The following is an 18,413-nucleotide window of genomic DNA, read 5'->3' on the forward strand; positions in this document are numbered from 1 at the left end:
TGAGGGTGGCCTCCAATGGATCTTTATGTTGGCCCAGCAAAACTGGCTCACTAACACCTTGGATCATACAAACATCAAAATATTCTAAATCTCCTTGAGGTAATTTCAATGCATCGAATATTTTGAACTCTATTGTCTCACCATTTGCCTTCATGCTCACAATACCCTTTTTTCACACCTATTGTAGTATCAACAGTTCTCATAAAGGGTCTTCCTAAGATAATAGGTAAAGGTGATGGCATAGGAGATTCTTCCACATCCAATACAATGAAATCAGCTGGTAGAATAAATGCACCTACCTTTACCAAAACATCCTCAAGTATACCTCTTGGTCTTTTGATGCTTCTGTCTGCCAATTGCAAGGTGATAGAGGTTGGTTGAAGCTCCCCCAATCCCAACTTTTCATATACAGTGTAAGGCATCAAATTCACCCCTGCTCCTTGATCCAGTAGTGCCTTTTCAAAAGAATGGTCTCCTATACTGCAAGGAATGGTAAAACTACCTGGATCTGTTAGCTTTGGTGGTAATTTTCTGAACAAGACTGCACTTACCTCTTCTGTTAAGGCCACTGTCTCATACTCCTGAAACTTCCTTTTGTTAGTGCAACAATCCTTTAAGAATTTAGCATATGAAGGAATCTGTTTAATTGCATCTAATAAAGGAATGTTGATTTCTACTTTCCTCAAGGTCTCAACGATATCCATGAGATTATTTCACCAAATGGGCAGAGGTTGAAGCCTTTGTAAATATCATAGCTAAGGCAATAGAACGGTTTTTATAGAAGAACGTCATATGCCGGTATGGCATTCCCCATGCATTCATCACAAATAATGGCAAGCAGTTCGACTGCGACTCATTCCGAGACTGGTGTGCCCAGCTCTGGGTAAGGAACTATTACTCTTCTCCAGGGCATCCCCAAGCTAATGGGCAAGTCGAGGCCACCAACAAAACGATTTTTAAAATCTTGAAGAAAAAACTTGATGATCGCAAAGGAGATTGGGTGGAAGATCTTCCAGAAGTTTTATGGGCATACCGGACAACCAAAAGAACTCCAACCGAGGACACACCATTTGCCTTGGCATTCGGAACCGAGGTAGTCATTCCAGCCGAAGTAGGCTCGGGCAGCTATCGTGTAGAAACCTTCCAGCCCGAGACCAACAACAAGGGTTTACAGCTGCACCTGGACTTGTTACAAGAGAAGCGGGATCCAGCCCAAGTGACTATGTAAGCATACCAGACAAGAGTGACTCGGTATTTTAACAGGAAGGTCAAACCTCGAAGCTTCAAAGTTGGGGATATGGTCTTACGAAGAATGACACTAGCAACGAAGGACCCAGCTGAGGGAAAACTGGCTCCTAATTGGGAAGGACCCTACAAGGTAATTGAGTGCAAAAGGGCAGGAGCATACCATTTGGAGGATTCCAAAGGTAAGGCTCTTCCGAGACCTTGGAATGCTGAGCACCTCAAAAAGTACTATGTCTAAAATGTTGTAATATGTGGTTCCTTTTTCATCTCATTATTTTCATTTCAATGAATAAAGTATCTCGAAGTTAAACAGCATACAAAGTTCATAAGTACAATTAAAAGGTTTCATGTGTCTCAGAAAATACAGCTGAAAAGGCTTTCCCGAGCCCTAAAGAGATGCAACCGAAAGAAGCTCTCTCTTAACTTAACATAGCCCAGAGATCAAAAAACCTAAGGAACTCCCCGAGACCTAACTCGGAGAAGCATAACTATGGTTAAGTCTAAAACCTAAAAGCCTTCCCGAGATCGAACTCGGAGAAACATAATTGTGGGTTCTTTCAAACTACCTTAACCAACATGCAAATGTCAAAAGGTTATTATTCCGAGACCTGATGTTAGACTTACGTTATTCTTCCAAAATGTTAAACGCAAAAAATATACACAGAAACTCATTTCATTAAGAGAATTGAGATATACACAAAAAAATCCTTAAAAGGTTTTACATCATCCTTCTTTGGAGGCAAAAGTAGGAGCAACATCAGGGGCCTCGGCAGATGTGGACTCAACAGTATCGGCCTCAGCAGATTGTACATTATCAGGGGTAGTCTCGGTACCTTGGCGCTATTGATCTGAGAAGGGGTCATAGAAAAATTCTTTTATCCCTGCTGCATCGGGCATTTGTTCTTAGCCCAGGTTAACCAGCAGAGCCGTAGCTGCATCTGAACAAGGGATGTCCTCGATCTTCACCTTGTCAAGATCTATTCTTCGTGTCGAATCCTTAGCCCATGCTCGAAAGGTTTCGAAGCCCAGAATAAGCATGTCGGCCCAGGCAGAGTTTCGAACCCATGAAGCAAAGGATAACTAACGCAGATAATTGGCAGCTTGGGTTCTGGCTTCCTTCAACTGAGCCCTCACCTGGACGTGCTTGCCTTTGAAGAATTTGAGTTTCTCCTCGGCAACCACCTTGGCTTCATTCGCTTTCACCACCAAGGCTTTCTAATCCAAGATCTCATCCTAAGCCGATTTCACCTGATCCGAAACCCCCGTGTGCGTTTCTTCCAGCTGGTTCAGGTCTTCTTTTATGATAGAATTGTCCTCCTGAAGTCGGTTTACTTAAGTTCGAAGACTTTCAATCTCAGTCGATAGCTCTATGACCTTAGACTCAGCCTTTGCTAGAGCCGCAGCCGCCTCAGAAGTCTCGGCTTGCATTATTGACTGCTGTTGACCCGAGAGCAGCAGCTCTTCATCTTGCTTAGCCTCTATCTCTTTTAGCCTGGCATTTTCAGCTTCCAGGTTAGCAACCTTGTCTTTGAGACTGCTTGTCTTAGTGGCCAAGTCCTTGGCCACCTTTCGGAAGTAGCAGTACAAGATCATCGACTTCATGATGCTCTGCAACAAGAATTTCATTAGCATGTATATATAAAGATAGAAGGGGAGAAAGATATTATACTTACAAAAGGTTGGAAGAAAATCATCTGTTCAGTCATGCTTTGAGCAGATGTGTCACGTTCCATTGTAAGGTGCTCGTGTGGAATCAAATCCACCAATGCTAGGAGGGTTGCCCTTCAGATCCCCGCTGAACTTTGCAAGGGCCCTGCCGGCAGTCTAATCCACCCCTTGAGGCCTTATAGGCGAGACGAAAGAAGGCGAGGTCTCGGTAGCAGACGCTATCTCGGCAGCCGAGGCCTTCTCGGCAGCAGCAGCCTTCTTGGCACGTGTGGGTGTTGACGGCCGAGCCCTAATAGGTTTTGAAGCACGGGATTCCGGTTCCTCCTCAGCAATAGGGGATAGAGGTCGAGCTTCCTTGGCAGCTACAGTACGCCCCTCGGTCCTTTCACGCACCATCCTTACGGAACTATCTGAGTGTTCTTCTAACTCTATCTCATCCAAGATGTGTTGGATACTTGAGCTTAAGGGTTGAAGTGATATAGACTCGATGGGGATTGTAGTCCCGGCCACAGCTCCAGCCGAGGCCAAGGGAGTAGCATTTAACGGCCGCACTAGGACGGGCTCGTTTGCAAGGAAGGCCTCAACCTCTGCCACAGGTTTCACCACAGGTTCAGGACCGGTCTTTCGCCTAGCAGCCAAGAAGCTGGCATATTGATCCTGCACCTTTACTTCTGCCGCTTTTATCAGTTTCCTCTTTTTCAATTGAGGGGTTTCAGGCTCGTCGGGCTCATCTACCAAGTGCAAAGCCTTGGCTACCCGAGGAGGAGTGTTGAGTTTTTTAGCCCTAGCATCCATTTTTAGAGGCCTCGTAGTTCGGAATTGTGGAACAGCAGGTTGGACAGCTCCCCCACTTATCTTTAGAGCCCCACTTGTACGAAGTGGGAGATTCTTCTGTTTAGGCAGCTCGACTATTTTGCCCTTTCCTTTAACGAGCCTGGACTTCCGGGGAGTAACTCCTTGGGTGTTAGCTGCCAGGGGGTCTGAAGCGACAAACTTGGGGTCCCAGACGATCATAGAAGCAAGCCTCTTTTTTGCTCCACCGGCACCTCCTTCTTGAGTGTCGAGGCCTCTCCCTTCCGAGGCCGTACTAATTAATCTGGAATAGTTTAGTAGACTCTTGTGTTTCTGAGTCCACGCTAAAACGTCGTTGACACGGCGCTGCTCATCCTCGGTGAGGATTGGCTCTTTAGATGCATTCCCTGCAGGAACGCATGTTTCCCGAGGCACTCTCGGACCTTTGGCAACTTTAGTAAGATGGAACTCCCACTGACCTGTAGCGAAAAAGTATTTACTTTTCCACGCGTGGTTGCTGGAATACGCATCGTGACTAGAAGTTGTATAAGCCTTCACACTTCGGGTTCTTTTGGAGCTGATATACCCATAAAAATTCTCAGGCAGAGAGATAATGCCCCGGTCCGAGCACCATAGGCCAAAGCAACATGCAGGCGTAGATGAGCCTCCATGTGTTGGGCACAACCTGATGCGGGGCCAGGTTCACATAACTCAGTAATTCTCGCACTACCGACGGGAAGGGCAGTCAAAAACCAGCGCGAAACATAGTCTCGTACAGACAAACTTCATGCGCATTAGAACGCACTATAGTGCCCACCTATTCATTGTCAAACCGAAGCTTCACTGACTTGGGAATAAAACACTCCTCCCGGCTTCTGGCTTCATCAGCCCTGGTTAACTTCGGTCGCCAGCAGGTTGAATAAGTGTTGCCGCCGAGGCCATCGGAGCCTGATCCCTCGTCGCCAGACATGATGATGTAAGAAAAAGAGGAAAGAGAGAAAGTTCTTGGAGAACGGAGGAAAAACAGAAAGCTAAAGCTTTGACCAGGAGATAGAGAGAGTAAAGGGAAAAAGGGAAGTCACTGCCTTTTAAAGACTCGCCTTGGCAATACGCGCATTAAATGCACCGAGAGGAGCACGCCTTTGCAGATGACACGTGGAGGTACTCGAGTACTTGGCTCAATGAACCAACGGGGTCTCAAGAATACCAATTGACTCCACTTCAAATTTGAAATTCAATTTTTCCAGCAAAAATTTGAAAATTGAACTGCCCATAATTTGAAATTCAAATTTCAAAAATTTCCCCGCCTCAGTCATCCGAGATGGGACCCGGAAGATAATGTCATCTCGGATGTTTCCATATAGGGGACAGCCTCGGAAGATAGACCTATTCCTTCAGACATGAAATTTCCTTAGTTCTAAAAACATGGAAATTGGGCGTAACTGTTGGGTCATAATCAACCCATTAAATACCCAATAATCCTCGGGTCTAGTCTAATCATGGAAAGGCCTAAAGCCCTGTAAGGATTCGGGCAACCACATCCGAGACCTACAAATTCGAGACCCTCATGACCAAGACCCTTGGGATCCGATTCCCTTAAGTCGAGACCCATGGGATCGGAGACCCTTACTCCGAGACCGTTAAGTTTGAGACTAACTCAAGACACACAGGTCTCGACAACAAGGATAACTCAGATATCTTGAAAGATACAGCCGTTAATAGATAAGTGATCTTGTTTATTCAAAATCTGCCATATCTATCTAAAATGCAAATCATATATCGCAACCACCAAATCCTATGATCTTAATCCCCTAAGATCTCGGTGAGGATGATCACCCAAATCCCTTATCAGTAACTGCATCGCAGAAACTCAGGGAAAAGTGGTTCATTGGTGAAGGGACTTCCACTACTTCACGACGCCTATAAAAGACAGATGATCTCATCATATGGGAATAAACGCAACTTTGGCATTTACTTCTTCCTTTGTCACTTATACTATCTCTCATTCTGACTTAGGCATTGGAGTGTCCCCGCCGGTTTACTCCCGGTCTCTTCGATCCTTCTCTTCTTCTTTGTTGTACAAATCATATATCGCAACCACCAAATCCTATGATCTTAATCCCCTAAGATCTCGGTGAGGATGATCACCCAAATCCCTTATCAGTAATTGCATCGCAGAAACTCAGGGAAAAGTGGTTCATTGGTGAAGGGACTTCCACTACTTCACGACGCCTATAAAAGACAGATGATCTCATCATATGGGAATAAATGCAACTTTGACATTTACTTCTTCCTTTGTTACTTATACTATCTCTCATTCTGACTTAGGCATTGGAGTGTCCCGCTGCTTACTCCCGGTCTCTTCGATCCTTCTCTTCTTCTTTGTTGTGTAGTCAAACCACTTGCATGCTGGTCAACTCAGACTCGGCAAGTGTGCCACATCACCAGTAGGAAAACTGTGCTTCAACACCTGTAAAGAGAATAGCTTATCCGAGGACGAGAATAGGAACTCCCACGAATAGTGCAACCAAACGGCACTTTTCTTCCGCTAAAAGAAAACCGAACTCCCACGAATAGTGCAACCAAACAGCATTTTTCTTCCGCTAAAAGAAAACCCAACATACAAGTCACCAATTCACAACCCAAAAGTTACTCACAGCTGCACGCTGCCAAGCTCCTTATTTAGCCGCCGTCAGCTGGAGGTTCACCGCACGCCGTTCAGTCCGTCACCCGCATTCTCCTGGAGCAATACTGCAGCACCGCACCACTCAACCACCGAAGTAGCGTCGATCTCCACCGCAGAACGAAGAAAGAACCCCTTGCTAAACACACAATCACCTACTTGCTCGCTCTCTTACGGTGGGCTTTGTTGTAGTAAACATGGCGCCGGATCCAAATGCAAGTAGTAGCGGCACGGTTCCGTCCAAGGACCCCAAGAAGAAGAAGGACGAGAAAAAGGAAGAAGATCTGGTGGGTTCGGTTTTGTGGATTCAGCTATTTTGTGCTTCCTAGGGTTTCTGTGCAATATTTGGAGAAAAAGCGAAATAGAAACTCTAGCTATGCGCGAGGCTTGGTTTTGTTTGAAAGTTATAGTTGTCTTGTGCTCTCTTTTGGGGTCTTTGATTTTCTAGAGCATCAAAGATTTTATTTTATTTTTTTTCTGGATATTTTGACCCTTTTTGCTTAGTAACTGAAGAAATGGATAAAAAATGAATTGGTGGGTCAATTTGTGTATTGCAGTCGGATGAGGATTTGGCGTTGAAGCAGCAGTTGGAGTTGTATGTGGAAAGGGTTCAGGATCCTGATCCTGGGCTGCAGAAGGTTGCGCTTGAGAGCATGAGGTAGTTCCTCTTATCCTTCCCTTTCTGGTTATTTATTGGATCATTCCTCTTTCCTGGTTAGGGTTAACTTTCTGTAACTTTACTCGGTTAGGGTTAAAATTATTGATTTTTTTTGTACCCGGTTTGTTGTAATTGTGTCATGTTTATTCTCTTTCTGTTTCTATGACTCATGCTTGGTAGTGTGTTTGATTTTGTTGATATTTCATCACTTGTTTTGGTTCTTGAAAGGAGTTCACCTTTTGGGCTTTTACGTATACTCTAAATGCTGATAGGAGAATAATAGTTCGTTGTATGAGAGCATGTTAAATGAAGGTAGGTTGATTAAGTTGGTTATTTTTTGGATGTGGGAAATGTAATTCTCGATGGTAGATGTGTTGACATAGCTTTTGTTCTGTGGTGAAAAATCATTAAGGGTCAAATGTCGTTTCAAATTTTATACAACATTTTAATTATGAAAGCAGAGAATATAATGAGATAAATGATTAAAAAAAATGGGGGACTTGGTGAATTACCTTTATTTAAGCTAAAAATATATTTTTTTGATAAGTAATAACTAGTCTTATTAAAAGCGTAAGGCGCCCCAAGGTACACAGGAAGTATGCAAAAGAACTGTGGCATTTGTATCTTTGGACTGTGGCATTTAAGATCTAATTTCAGGAAGATATAAGAATTTAAAGGCTAATATGCCCTCACATGTGGAAGACAAGAACCAAAATTGAGCCTTTCCACCTTATGGTTCTATGTATTTTTGGTAAATATGCAATGACAAATAGAATTGTATCTGTATGTATTTTTGGTAAATATGCAATGACAAATAGAATTGTATCTGTGAGGTCCTTGTCTTCCAAGAAGGCTACAGAGAGAATTGCAGTCGACTATGAGTATGAAACTGTAGGTAGAATGTAGCCCTCTTTTGACAATTTTAGGGAATTTTTCTTCTATCTTAAAAAAGAAAATTCGTGCATGTAACTGGTAGATCAAGAAGGCCCTCTTCAGATGGATATGGTCCAAGTATCAGTGAGATTTTTTTAGTTGTTTCCCTTGTTAGCAGCCCTCTGGATACTAGATGCTTCTGACAGGATATATGGAATTTGTAAGTAGCAATGATTGCATGAAACAATGCTTATAGTGTGGCTTAACAGAATGTAAATTTTATCTTGTAGGCAGGAAATTCGAACCTCTACTAGCTCTATGACCTCGGTCCCAAAGCCATTGAAGTTTCTTCGTCCACACTATGGAACTTTGAAAGCATATTATGAAACAATGCAGGATTCAGATTTGAAGGTATCACTTGTTTGGTTGGACACTATCCATAAAGTATCATTTTGTAGCTTTTCTAATTAACTTTCTTGCAAATGCAGAAGTACTTAGCAGATATACTGTCAGTTTTGGCGCTCACTATGTCTGCGGAGGGTGAACGGGTATGCATAGTTGTTTTAGGGGTTAAGTTTAATATATTTTTTTGGTGATTGATTCAGTTGATTGTGCATGGGTTCCTTCATTTGTGGTTACATATTTTTTGTGATATTCAAAATATGTGCCAATTCATGTATCTTGTGTATGTATCCGCATGCATAAAACATTAGAGTAGCAAGTATACTAGATATTTGGTGGTCAATTTTTTCCTGAGATTTCTGTGCATAAATAAGTTAATCTAAGTTCCTTTATGTCATTTATAGTAACATATCTATTTTTTATTTTTCTCCAACTCTTTCAGGAGAGCCTAAAGTACAGATTGTTGGGTTCAGAGGGTGATATTGGCTCATGGGGCCATGAATATGTGAGGTGAGCATAATCTGATTAAAAAAGTATGGTCAGCGTAGGGTTTTTCGGTGGAAAGTAGTACAGTTTTAGTTGGATCTGGTCAGTTTTTCAGTTAAGGTTTAGGTTCTAGAAGTTTTTCTAAGTAGTGATTGAAGTTCAATATATGTAATTAAATGTTATCCTTACTAGCAATGGATTTGCTCATAATCAGGAACTTAGCTGGAGAAATTGCACAGGAGTATGCAAAGCGACAGGTTAGAAATCAATCTTATTGAATGCTATGATAATTTTCTCCCCGAAAAACTGGTTCGGGTACTGGAATGGTTCTATAAATCTTCTCTTATAATTAATAAGGGCTCCCTATTCATGTGCATTTGTAGCGTAAAGCATTAAAACTAGGTTTCATATGCACCTGGAAAAACAGATTAGAGTGATTGATCTTTCTTGTATAGTATCATGTACTACAATATGCATGTTTCCAAGACTTCAATGGTATGTATAATGCTGCAGGGTGTTATTACATCTTTGATGCTCATTGTACTGATTTTTTCCCCAGTATCTGTTATTAGTAGTGGGGCATGCATCGATAAATAATGTTCTTAAGAATTTTATGTCCTATGGAGTTCCATAGTTGGTTTCTTAAGTTTTATCTTATCTATAATTACATTTTATATCTTTCCATACGCTGCAACAGAGCGAAGAAGCTCCAATTGATGATCTTATGGAGCTTGTTCAACAAATAGTTGCTTTTCATATGAAGGTATGATTCATTAACAAGTTACAGCATTTCTGTAGGAAACATGTGCTAGGATTGTTTTCAGTTTCTAATCAGTTTTTATTGCATTGCAGCACAATGCTGAACCTGAAGCTGTTGATCTTTTAATGGAGGTACTAAGCAGTATTGCTCTTCTCAACTTCTTCCTTAGTTGTGCCTAAATCCACTCCCTTTTTCTTAACAACTATTTTTGGTGTAAAGCCAAGCTTGAAAATGTAATATCTGATGAATGCCAGGTTGAGGACCTTGATCTTTTAATTGAGCATGTGGACAGTACGAATTTCAAAAGGACGTGTCTCTACCTGACCAGTTCAGCAAGGTAAGTTGGATTACTAGAATTTTCTGGAGATCGTGCTCCTATGGATTCATCATTTAACACTACAGAAGCACGGATTGAAAAAGGAAAGGATTGAGAGTTGTTTTTCCTTGCCCCATTAGAACGGGGTGGAGGATGTGGTTGTGGGTAAACCACATCACATGCCTGTATAAGTTATCAATCATATTACATATTGCCCCATTTGTAGTCAACATACAAGGAAATTTATTTATTTATTTTTAGTAATAGGTGTAGGATATGATCTTACTACCTAAACAATTGACATTCAGCATGTGCTTGCTCTTGTTCAAGAACTTGGAACATCCTACTTTGTAAAATTTTTGAACTTTTTGCTGCTCATTAAAGATCGAGAATGAACAAGTTTTAATTAGTTACTAAAGAGGACTTATCATTAATTTTCTATTATACATCAACCGGTGCATCAACCTGTAATAGATAATCATGTATGCTCAATAAATGATAACCTTTTGCCTCGGTGGTTGTTTATATTGATCTCTCTCTCTCTCTCTGCCATGGTGATATTTCTGGTTGTTTATATTGATCTCTCTCTCTCTCTGCCATGGTGATATTTCAAATTGTGACACTATGCAGATACCTCCCTGGCCCTGATGATATGTTGGTCCTGGATATTGCCTACATGATTTATTTAAAATTTGAGGAGTATCCAAATGCGCTTCAGATCGCCCTATTTCTGGATAACATGCAGGTTTGTACCTTGTTAAGAATCCAATGTGCTTCTTTTAATACATCCTTTCCTGACTATGCAATTGTAAACTATGTTTCTAAGTGCGAGTGCCTTGGGAGAATTAGGTTTCATTGTGGATTGGAATTTCACAGCTCCACATTACTAGCAATTGCTATTACATACTTGCAATATTGGATTAGCTTTGCAATCGAGTCGAGTGTTGAATGTTCAAGTTTGGTTTGTTTAATTTTGTATTTATTTTATTTACGGCATATGTGGTACGATGATATAGCTTTTTGACACACGTGACACGATTTCTTTGGTCTTAGTTGTGTAATATGCATACCTGTGTCACGAGGCCAAAACTTGAAGGGGTATGGGACAATTTCCTTTAAAATCATATCACCAACCTTATATTTGTAATACACATTTTTTTTTTCTTCGTGAAACAAACTATTTATATTATATTTTATAACCTTATTTAGAATCTTAAACAATCCAGTATCAAGTCTATATGTATGTTTTATATTATATATACATTCACTATACATGCATGCATACTTATACACAATCATAAAAAATACACACATTCACACATACATACATATCTATATATGAAAACCGACAATCATAAAAATTTAAGCTATATTTATCTCATTATCACATTAGCAAGAGAATTCTCTTTTGTCCTTTTAGATACTTGAGATATCCTCAATACAAATTTTAAAGAATTATTACAAAAAATAATAAAAATGAAGTTATATGAGTTTATCCTCAATACAGTCGAGTTGAGTTTATATGAGTTCAACTCCTTTAATAAATGAGCCTTAATTATGCTTTTAATGATATTTCAGTTACTTATTAAAAAAAAAGCCTAAACAAAATTTATTAAATGTACTAAACTCAAGTCAAGTTCATACAAGTCGATCTCGAATTGTTTATGAACAGCTTGGTTCATTTATAGCCCTAATAAATGATGAGATCCTTAGAATAATTATATAGTTTGTTCTAATAATTCAAAGTATCTGTTGGCAGTACGTGAAGCAGGTATTTACATCGTGTGATGATCTGCTACGAAAGAAGCAATTCTGTTACATCCTTGCTCGACATGTAAGTCTTGAATTTTTCCAATTTTGACACTTTTTAGTTTACACTGTTGACAAAAGTGCTTTTCTGAATGAGCTTATCTGTTAGAGTTTGTGTTGCATTTAGTATTCTTTATGAAACAAGCTATATAGTTTGATCTTTTACTGTTGCTAAGTTTATATAGGAGGGAATTTCCAATGTGTTTCAGGCAATGATGTCCATGTTGTTGGTTTTGAGTAATTTTCTGTTAAAACAAAATTTGGCCTGAATGTCACGAGATATTATCATAAAATAATAGAACTAATGTTTTTTGTGTAGAGTCAAGACCATTGGTCCTTCATCAACACTTTTAGTTGGTGTGTTTTCTGATTTTTGTTTGGGCGTTTTGTGGGGAGTATGGTAATGTCTTGTAGTTCAACATTATTTTAGATATGGAAAGGAGTTAACTCTAGGTAGACAATTAAATGAGAGGGAAAGTGGTAAGAAACCCATGAGCAAGACATGGGATTAGATGCTTAGCATGTCCTCAGTTTGTTTGAAAGACATCACAGGAGTTACTATTCATATATGCGGCTTTTTGATACTTGGTACTTGTTATCTAAGTGTTGTTCTTTGATGCAGGGTATTACATTTGAGCTGGATGATGAGATGGCTGCAGATGATGATGACAGAGAGGCATTGCAGGAGATAATAAACAACAGCAGGTTAAGTGAAGGTTATCTTACACTTGCTCGAGATATTGAGGTCATGGAACCCAAATCTCCTGAAGATATCTATAAGGTTTGAACTTTTGTTCTGGATAATCTAAAATGCTCGATAAGATATGACCCTTAATGTCTGCAAAGCTTTTACTTCTGTTATTTGGCCTTGGTATGTTTATTAATTTTTTAGGCAACTGCTCTCACAATGTTTATTATTTGTATTGTTCTAAGGAGGAATTTGATCAAGTGAGATCATTAAGCTTTTCTACTCGCGTGTGATTTCCACTTTTTATTTATGGTTTTTCTTTGTGACTTCTGCTAAAGTGCTTGTGACATGCTAAGAGATCTTGTGGAAAGTTGGAAACTATTGCTGAAAATTCTGTCTCTGGTTGCTGTTGTTCTAATTGAAGTTTTGCCATAAATGGTGCTAATTAATTAAAGAAATTGTATATTGTGATGGCTGCTAATATATGGACCTTACAGGTCTTCTATTTTATTGGTTTAGCATGGAGTACCTCTTATATGCTGTAGAGACAACCATATCTCTGCTTCTGGGTTATGAAGGAAGTTAGTAGGTAGCCACTATGATTTCTGTGTTAGGAGACCTTGGTGAAAAAGCAGTGTCATTGACTAGTTTTTCTATGTATGCAGTGATTTCTTTCTGCCAATTATGACTGTTGAATGCATTCTGGCACAGTCTAGGACTGGTTGCTGCAAATGTATTGATTGTTATGTTAGTCTTGTTCATTTTTTGTGCATGGCATATGTATTTTATATTTTAATAATTCATTTCATATTGGTATATGTTTATGTCTGTGTTGATGCATTATGGCTATGTTGATTTCATGGGAGTGCTGGTAGTGTATAGGACTAATTAGGTTAAAGTCTTGAGCATTTGCACTGTTTGGTCAACATGCATGAGATTTTATGAATTAAAGTTTCTATTTCAGGTGCAGAAGTTACTCAAAAGAAAAGAGAGAAAAATGTTATAGGTGCTCCTTTATGTTTAAAAGTGAATGTATGTATCAATTTGACTAGTTTGCATTTTCTTGTGTTTTGTTAGGCACACTTGCTTGATGGCCGGGCTAGTGCTGGTGCAAGTGTTGACTCGGCTAGACAAAACCTCGCTGCCACCTTTGTTAATGCTTTTGTAAATGCTGGCTTTGGTCAGGTAATATTTGCTCTATGAGTGAGAAATAGTGTATTGCTGTGAGTTTTCTTGATATGAATTTTTATATTGCTGCAGGATAAGTTGATGACAGTCCCATCAGACAATACCAGTGGTGGTTCTTCTTCTAATTGGCTTTTCAAAAATAAAGAACACGGGAAGACTAGTGCTGCAGCAAGTCTTGTATGCATGCATTTACTGCCTGGTTTCTCTCTTATTTATTGAACCTGTTTGTTGGATTCTCATTGCCTTTTGTCATAACAGAGTATGATTTTACTGTGGGATGTTGATGCTGGGCTTGCCCAAATTGACAAATACTTCCACCTAAGTGACAGCCATATCATTGCTGGTGCATTATTAGGAGTTGGGATTGTGAATTGTGGTATCAAGAATGATTGTGATCCTGTGAGTTTGATTAACTATTCTTCTTTGCATGGAACAGCATATGAGCTTGAATTGTATCTCAATTCTTACTTGACTTCCTTTCTCAGGCCCTAGCACTTCTGGGTGATTATGTAGATAAAGATGATTCATCCATCAGAATTGGTGCAATAATGGGCCTTGGAATTTCTTATGCTGGTTCCCAAAACGAGCAGGTGAAGTAGCTTGCTTTATGTCAATAGTTCTTTTTGGACGCAGCAATCATACTTTGGTAATGGATGTTTGGATACCTCCTTTATTGTCCTTCACCCAATAGTCACACCTGTGAAATCATTTACTGATCCAACAAGATGTGTGCTCTATATCTCTTGTGGTTACTGAAAGGTTGACAACTTGAGATAATCTATATTTGGTTGGAAGATGTTTGTAAATTGTGAAGTTTGGGCCAGAAAGTGTTGTTTTTATTTGATTTTTAATGTCTTTCAAATGAAAGCTAACTTATTTATACTTCGTTAGATACGAAGTAAATTGGCTCCTATACTGAATGAGGCTAAAGCTCCCCTTGACGTAATTGCATTCACTGCAATCTCTTTGGGCTTGGTATATGTGGGTTCCTGCAATGAAGAGGTTGCTCAGGCAATTATATTTGCATTGATGGATCGAAGTGAGTCAGAGTTAGGGGAGCCCCTTACACGCCTTTTGCCTCTTGGCCTTGGTCTTCTATACCTCGGAAAGCAGGTAAATTGATACTCAATTGAGACTTTTATTAGTTCATTCTTAGTATTCTAGTTTATCGAAGACCGATGGTTTCTCCTTTCACCTCCATATATTTTATCAATATCTTTTTTAATTGCATGGTAGATATCTGGCCTGGCTTTACTAAGTTGGCCAAAGATGCCATACAATGTGAGGATATTTACCATTACAGTTCTATCATTGTGATCATTTTTCAATCTGTCTTTGGTGTTCAACAGGAAAGTGTGGAGGCAACGGCTGAAGTCTCTAAGACCTTCAATGAAAAAATTAGAAAATACTGTGACATGACATTACTCTCTTGTGCCTATGCTGGAACAGGGAATGTTCTCAAGGTATCCTGTCAAGGCTAAATAATCATACCATTTATAAACTTTTCCATAAATAATTATATAATATATTAACTTCTTTTGCATGCACAAAGTAGCTGATGTTTTTTCCACAGGTTCAAAACCTTCTGGGTCACTGTTCACAACATCTTGACAAGGGTGAAACCCACCAGGGTCCTGCTGTACTTGGAATTGCTATGGTGGCAATGGCTGAAGAATTGGGGCTTGAGATGGCAATTCGTTCATTAGAGCATCTTTTACAGTATGGCGAACAGAACATTCGTCAAGCCGTTCCTTTGGCTCTTGCTCTCCTTTGCATATCAAACCCCAAGGTATTTATCCTTTTAGCTCTGGCTGATCCTTTGGTTAGGTCGATTCAATCCTTCTATAAAGCTGAGGTTTTTCCTTTTTGCTTTGGAAAGGAGTGACTTGAAAAGCCTCTTGTATACTTCATGTGTACTTGGTTTGTGCCCTTTTGTGTTTTATTGAAATTTGATTACTTTATTAAGAAAAGAGAGAGCTTGCTCATCAGCCTTACTTAGCTGGGCTGACTTTAAATGGCTATTTGGAATGCTTCTAAGGGTTGGATAAGTAATTTAATAGAACACATTCAGTCAAATTGTAAATCACTTGACTCATAGATTTCCTTTAATGCAAATCTTTTATCTTCATTTCTTTTTGCTTTTTGGTTGTAAGCTGTCTCTTCATCAACTTGAAGGAAATTATATAACTTTGATCTGTGCTAATAAGTTGTTTAAGTCTCTTTGAAATGGTTACGTTAAGTCTAATTAGTTATGAGTCAAGTTGGTGCTGAGGATAGTCTTTTTCTATAAGTTTGCTTTGCTTACCAGTTTGTTGATTGGCTCTTCTGGTCAGGTAAATGTTATGGACACATTAAGCAGGCTTAGCCATGATACAGATTCAGAAGTAGCAATGGTAAGATATTAGAATTAGTTAATAAAATAGTTGAAAGAATTTCATCTCAGTTGGTTTCATTCTTTCTTCAGTTGGTTTCATTCTTTCTTCTTCTGATACCATTTAAGGCTAAAATGTATATTGGATGCTACAGGCTGCTGTTATTTCCTTAGGTTTGATTGGTGCGGGTACCAACAATGCTCGAATAGCTGGCATGCTTCGCAATCTTTCAAGCTATTACTACAAAGATGCCAGCCTTCTTTTCTGTGTAATGTTTCTAATGAATTTGGTTTGCTCTTCTGTACTGTATTTGATGGAATTGAGAATGACCGAGTTTCTTTGTCACTTTTGCAGGTTCGAATTGCTCAAGGTCTTGTACATTTGGGGAAGGGCTTATTAACTCTTAATCCGTATCATTCTGAACGGTTCTTGCTATCCCCGTAAGTAAATCCTTCTGCAGGGAAACCTTGCAACCTCACCTCATTCCTTTAAAACACATTATCTTTACTGCTTCTAGAGGCATCTGAAGAGTGGCTTTCTGAGTATACCTAGCCTTTTGTTCTATTTCGTGTCTAAACAATTTCTTCTCATCTGACAGGACGGCACTTGCTGGATTAGTAACCATGCTGCATGCATGCCTTGATATGAAAGCCATAATCTTGGGGAAATACCATTATATTCTCTACTTCCTTGTTTTGGCGATGCAGGTTGGTTCTAAGTTGGTTCTCTTTTTTGACCTCTTCAATTTGTTTGGTTGCCTTTATTTTTTTTGTTGCCCTTTCCAGGTAATTTTATTAACTTTTCTGATGGTCGATTATTTGGCAATGTTATGACAGCCTAGAATGTTGTTGACTGTGGATGAGAATCTCAAACCCCTTTCTGTACCTGTTCGGGTGGGTCAAGCAGTCGATGTCGTTGGCCAGGCTGGTCGTCCCAAGACCATCACTGGTTTCCAGACACATTCAACCCCTGTTCTTTTGGCTGCTGGTGATAGGGCAGAACTGGCTACTGAGAAGTAAGTACTCCCTTCAAAGTGGCCTTCCGATTTCCCCATGTTGAAGAAATAAGGTGGTTCAATAACCTCTGCTATTTAAATTGTATGCTAACAGTTACGCTTTTTATGTAGATACATTCCTCTGTCTCCCATTCTTGAAGGCTTTGTCATCTTGAAAGAGAACCCAGAGTACAGAGAAGAACATTAGAGCTGTGTTAGAAGTGCACGAGAACTGAGATGATAATCGGTTGACGTGTGAGGGACTTGGAACCAGATCATCCGAAAAAACTGATGATGATTTGCTAGCATTTGTTGAATTGCATCCTATGTTCTACTCATAGAAAACTAGTCTTCTAGAACTAGCAAATTCATATTTATACATAAAATTATTATTTTACCTGATATTTTGGAACATTGTTTTTTTCCAGAATCAAGTTTTTTTCAGAATGGTTATGGGCATGATGCTCTCTTCAATCTAATGCCATCATGAAAGCTTCTCATTATGATCTATTTCTGTAAGCTCTTTTTATTTTCAGATCAATTAATTGTAAAAACTATTGTACTATGTTTCATGAAGTGGAGTTGACCTGTTTAGTTCTGTCTCCTTCGGTTGAGGTTGAAACTCACTCATTTGGAAACAAGAGAAAACTAGTGTTTTCTACAGATGAAAGACAGATAGTACCCATGTATCAAATTTGCACAGATTTATTCCAGCAGGGGGCAAGAGCTCAAACGAGAATTGTTGCCAGACTATAAGATAACTTTAATTTGACTCGTGTTGAGGGATGGGTATAAGATTATACAGATCAACTTTAATTTGACTCATTTAATTAAAATAATCGTACTTTTTAACCCTACTTTGCTAATTTTGTGTTGGGTTGTGTTAAAATTGTTAGTCTTAAATGTCGATTGTTGGGTTGAGCAAAAATATAAGATTATATAGGTCAATTTTAACCCTATTTATTTAATTAAACAAATGAGATGTATTTCTAAACCTTAACTCACTAGTTTCATGTTGGTTATTAAAGATAATACTTATCATGATGTACTAGACCAAAGTAAAAGGTCATAAACCCTAATTTTACTCATTTTGTAAACTGGTCGAACGTTAGAGGCTTCTGGCCAAACATTCGGTCAATATGCAGGGAATGTTCGACCAGTGCACATAATGAGTAAAATTAGGGATTATGACCCTTTTTAGCTAGGTTGCTTCTCAATTAGGACCTTATGTATTTATAATAGGTTCTCTAGTACAGCATATAACGATAAGCTACATCTCGTTATAGTAGGGGTTCGAAATGTCTGAGAAATCGAGCAAGCGTACGAGGTAAGTAAATACTTACGACTACTTTCTTTAAAAATGTGTGATATGCCAGGTGACTAAGCACATGTTACGAGCATATTTACTTTTTACACAATTTGGTAATTGCCTTAATAACTGATTAATGAGATGCATTGTATGACATGGTACACCGGTAC

The 18,413-nt window shown here is 39.3% G+C and overlaps 1 protein-coding gene and 1 pseudogene across 1 annotated transcript; one reads left to right on the plus strand and one right to left on the minus strand.

Moving 5' to 3' along the window:
* LOC132181838 (uncharacterized) overlaps window positions 1-18,413 on the minus strand; it is a 55,581-nt pseudogene that overhangs the window by 9,977 nt on the left and 27,191 nt on the right.
* LOC132180455 (26S proteasome non-ATPase regulatory subunit 2 homolog A) lies at window positions 6,296-17,528 on the plus strand. Its single transcript, XM_059593284.1, has 25 exons — window positions 6,296-6,675; window positions 6,946-7,046; window positions 8,210-8,330; window positions 8,408-8,467; window positions 8,764-8,831; window positions 9,022-9,064; window positions 9,505-9,570; window positions 9,660-9,698; window positions 9,822-9,904; window positions 10,514-10,628; window positions 11,643-11,717; window positions 12,315-12,473; window positions 13,458-13,565; window positions 13,641-13,745; window positions 13,827-13,967; window positions 14,054-14,158; window positions 14,460-14,681; window positions 14,918-15,031; window positions 15,142-15,357; window positions 15,902-15,961; window positions 16,095-16,208; window positions 16,295-16,380; window positions 16,539-16,647; window positions 16,777-16,955; window positions 17,067-17,528. The coding sequence occupies exons 1-25, from the start codon at window positions 6,586-6,588 to the stop codon at window positions 17,140-17,142; spliced, it is 2,655 nt and encodes an 884-aa protein (XP_059449267.1). The 5' UTR covers window positions 6,296-6,585; the 3' UTR covers window positions 17,143-17,528.

Source organism: Corylus avellana, chromosome ca5 (genome assembly GCF_901000735.1).
Source record: "Corylus avellana chromosome ca5, CavTom2PMs-1.0".
Lineage (NCBI taxonomy): Eukaryota > Viridiplantae > Streptophyta > Magnoliopsida > Fagales > Betulaceae > Corylus > Corylus avellana.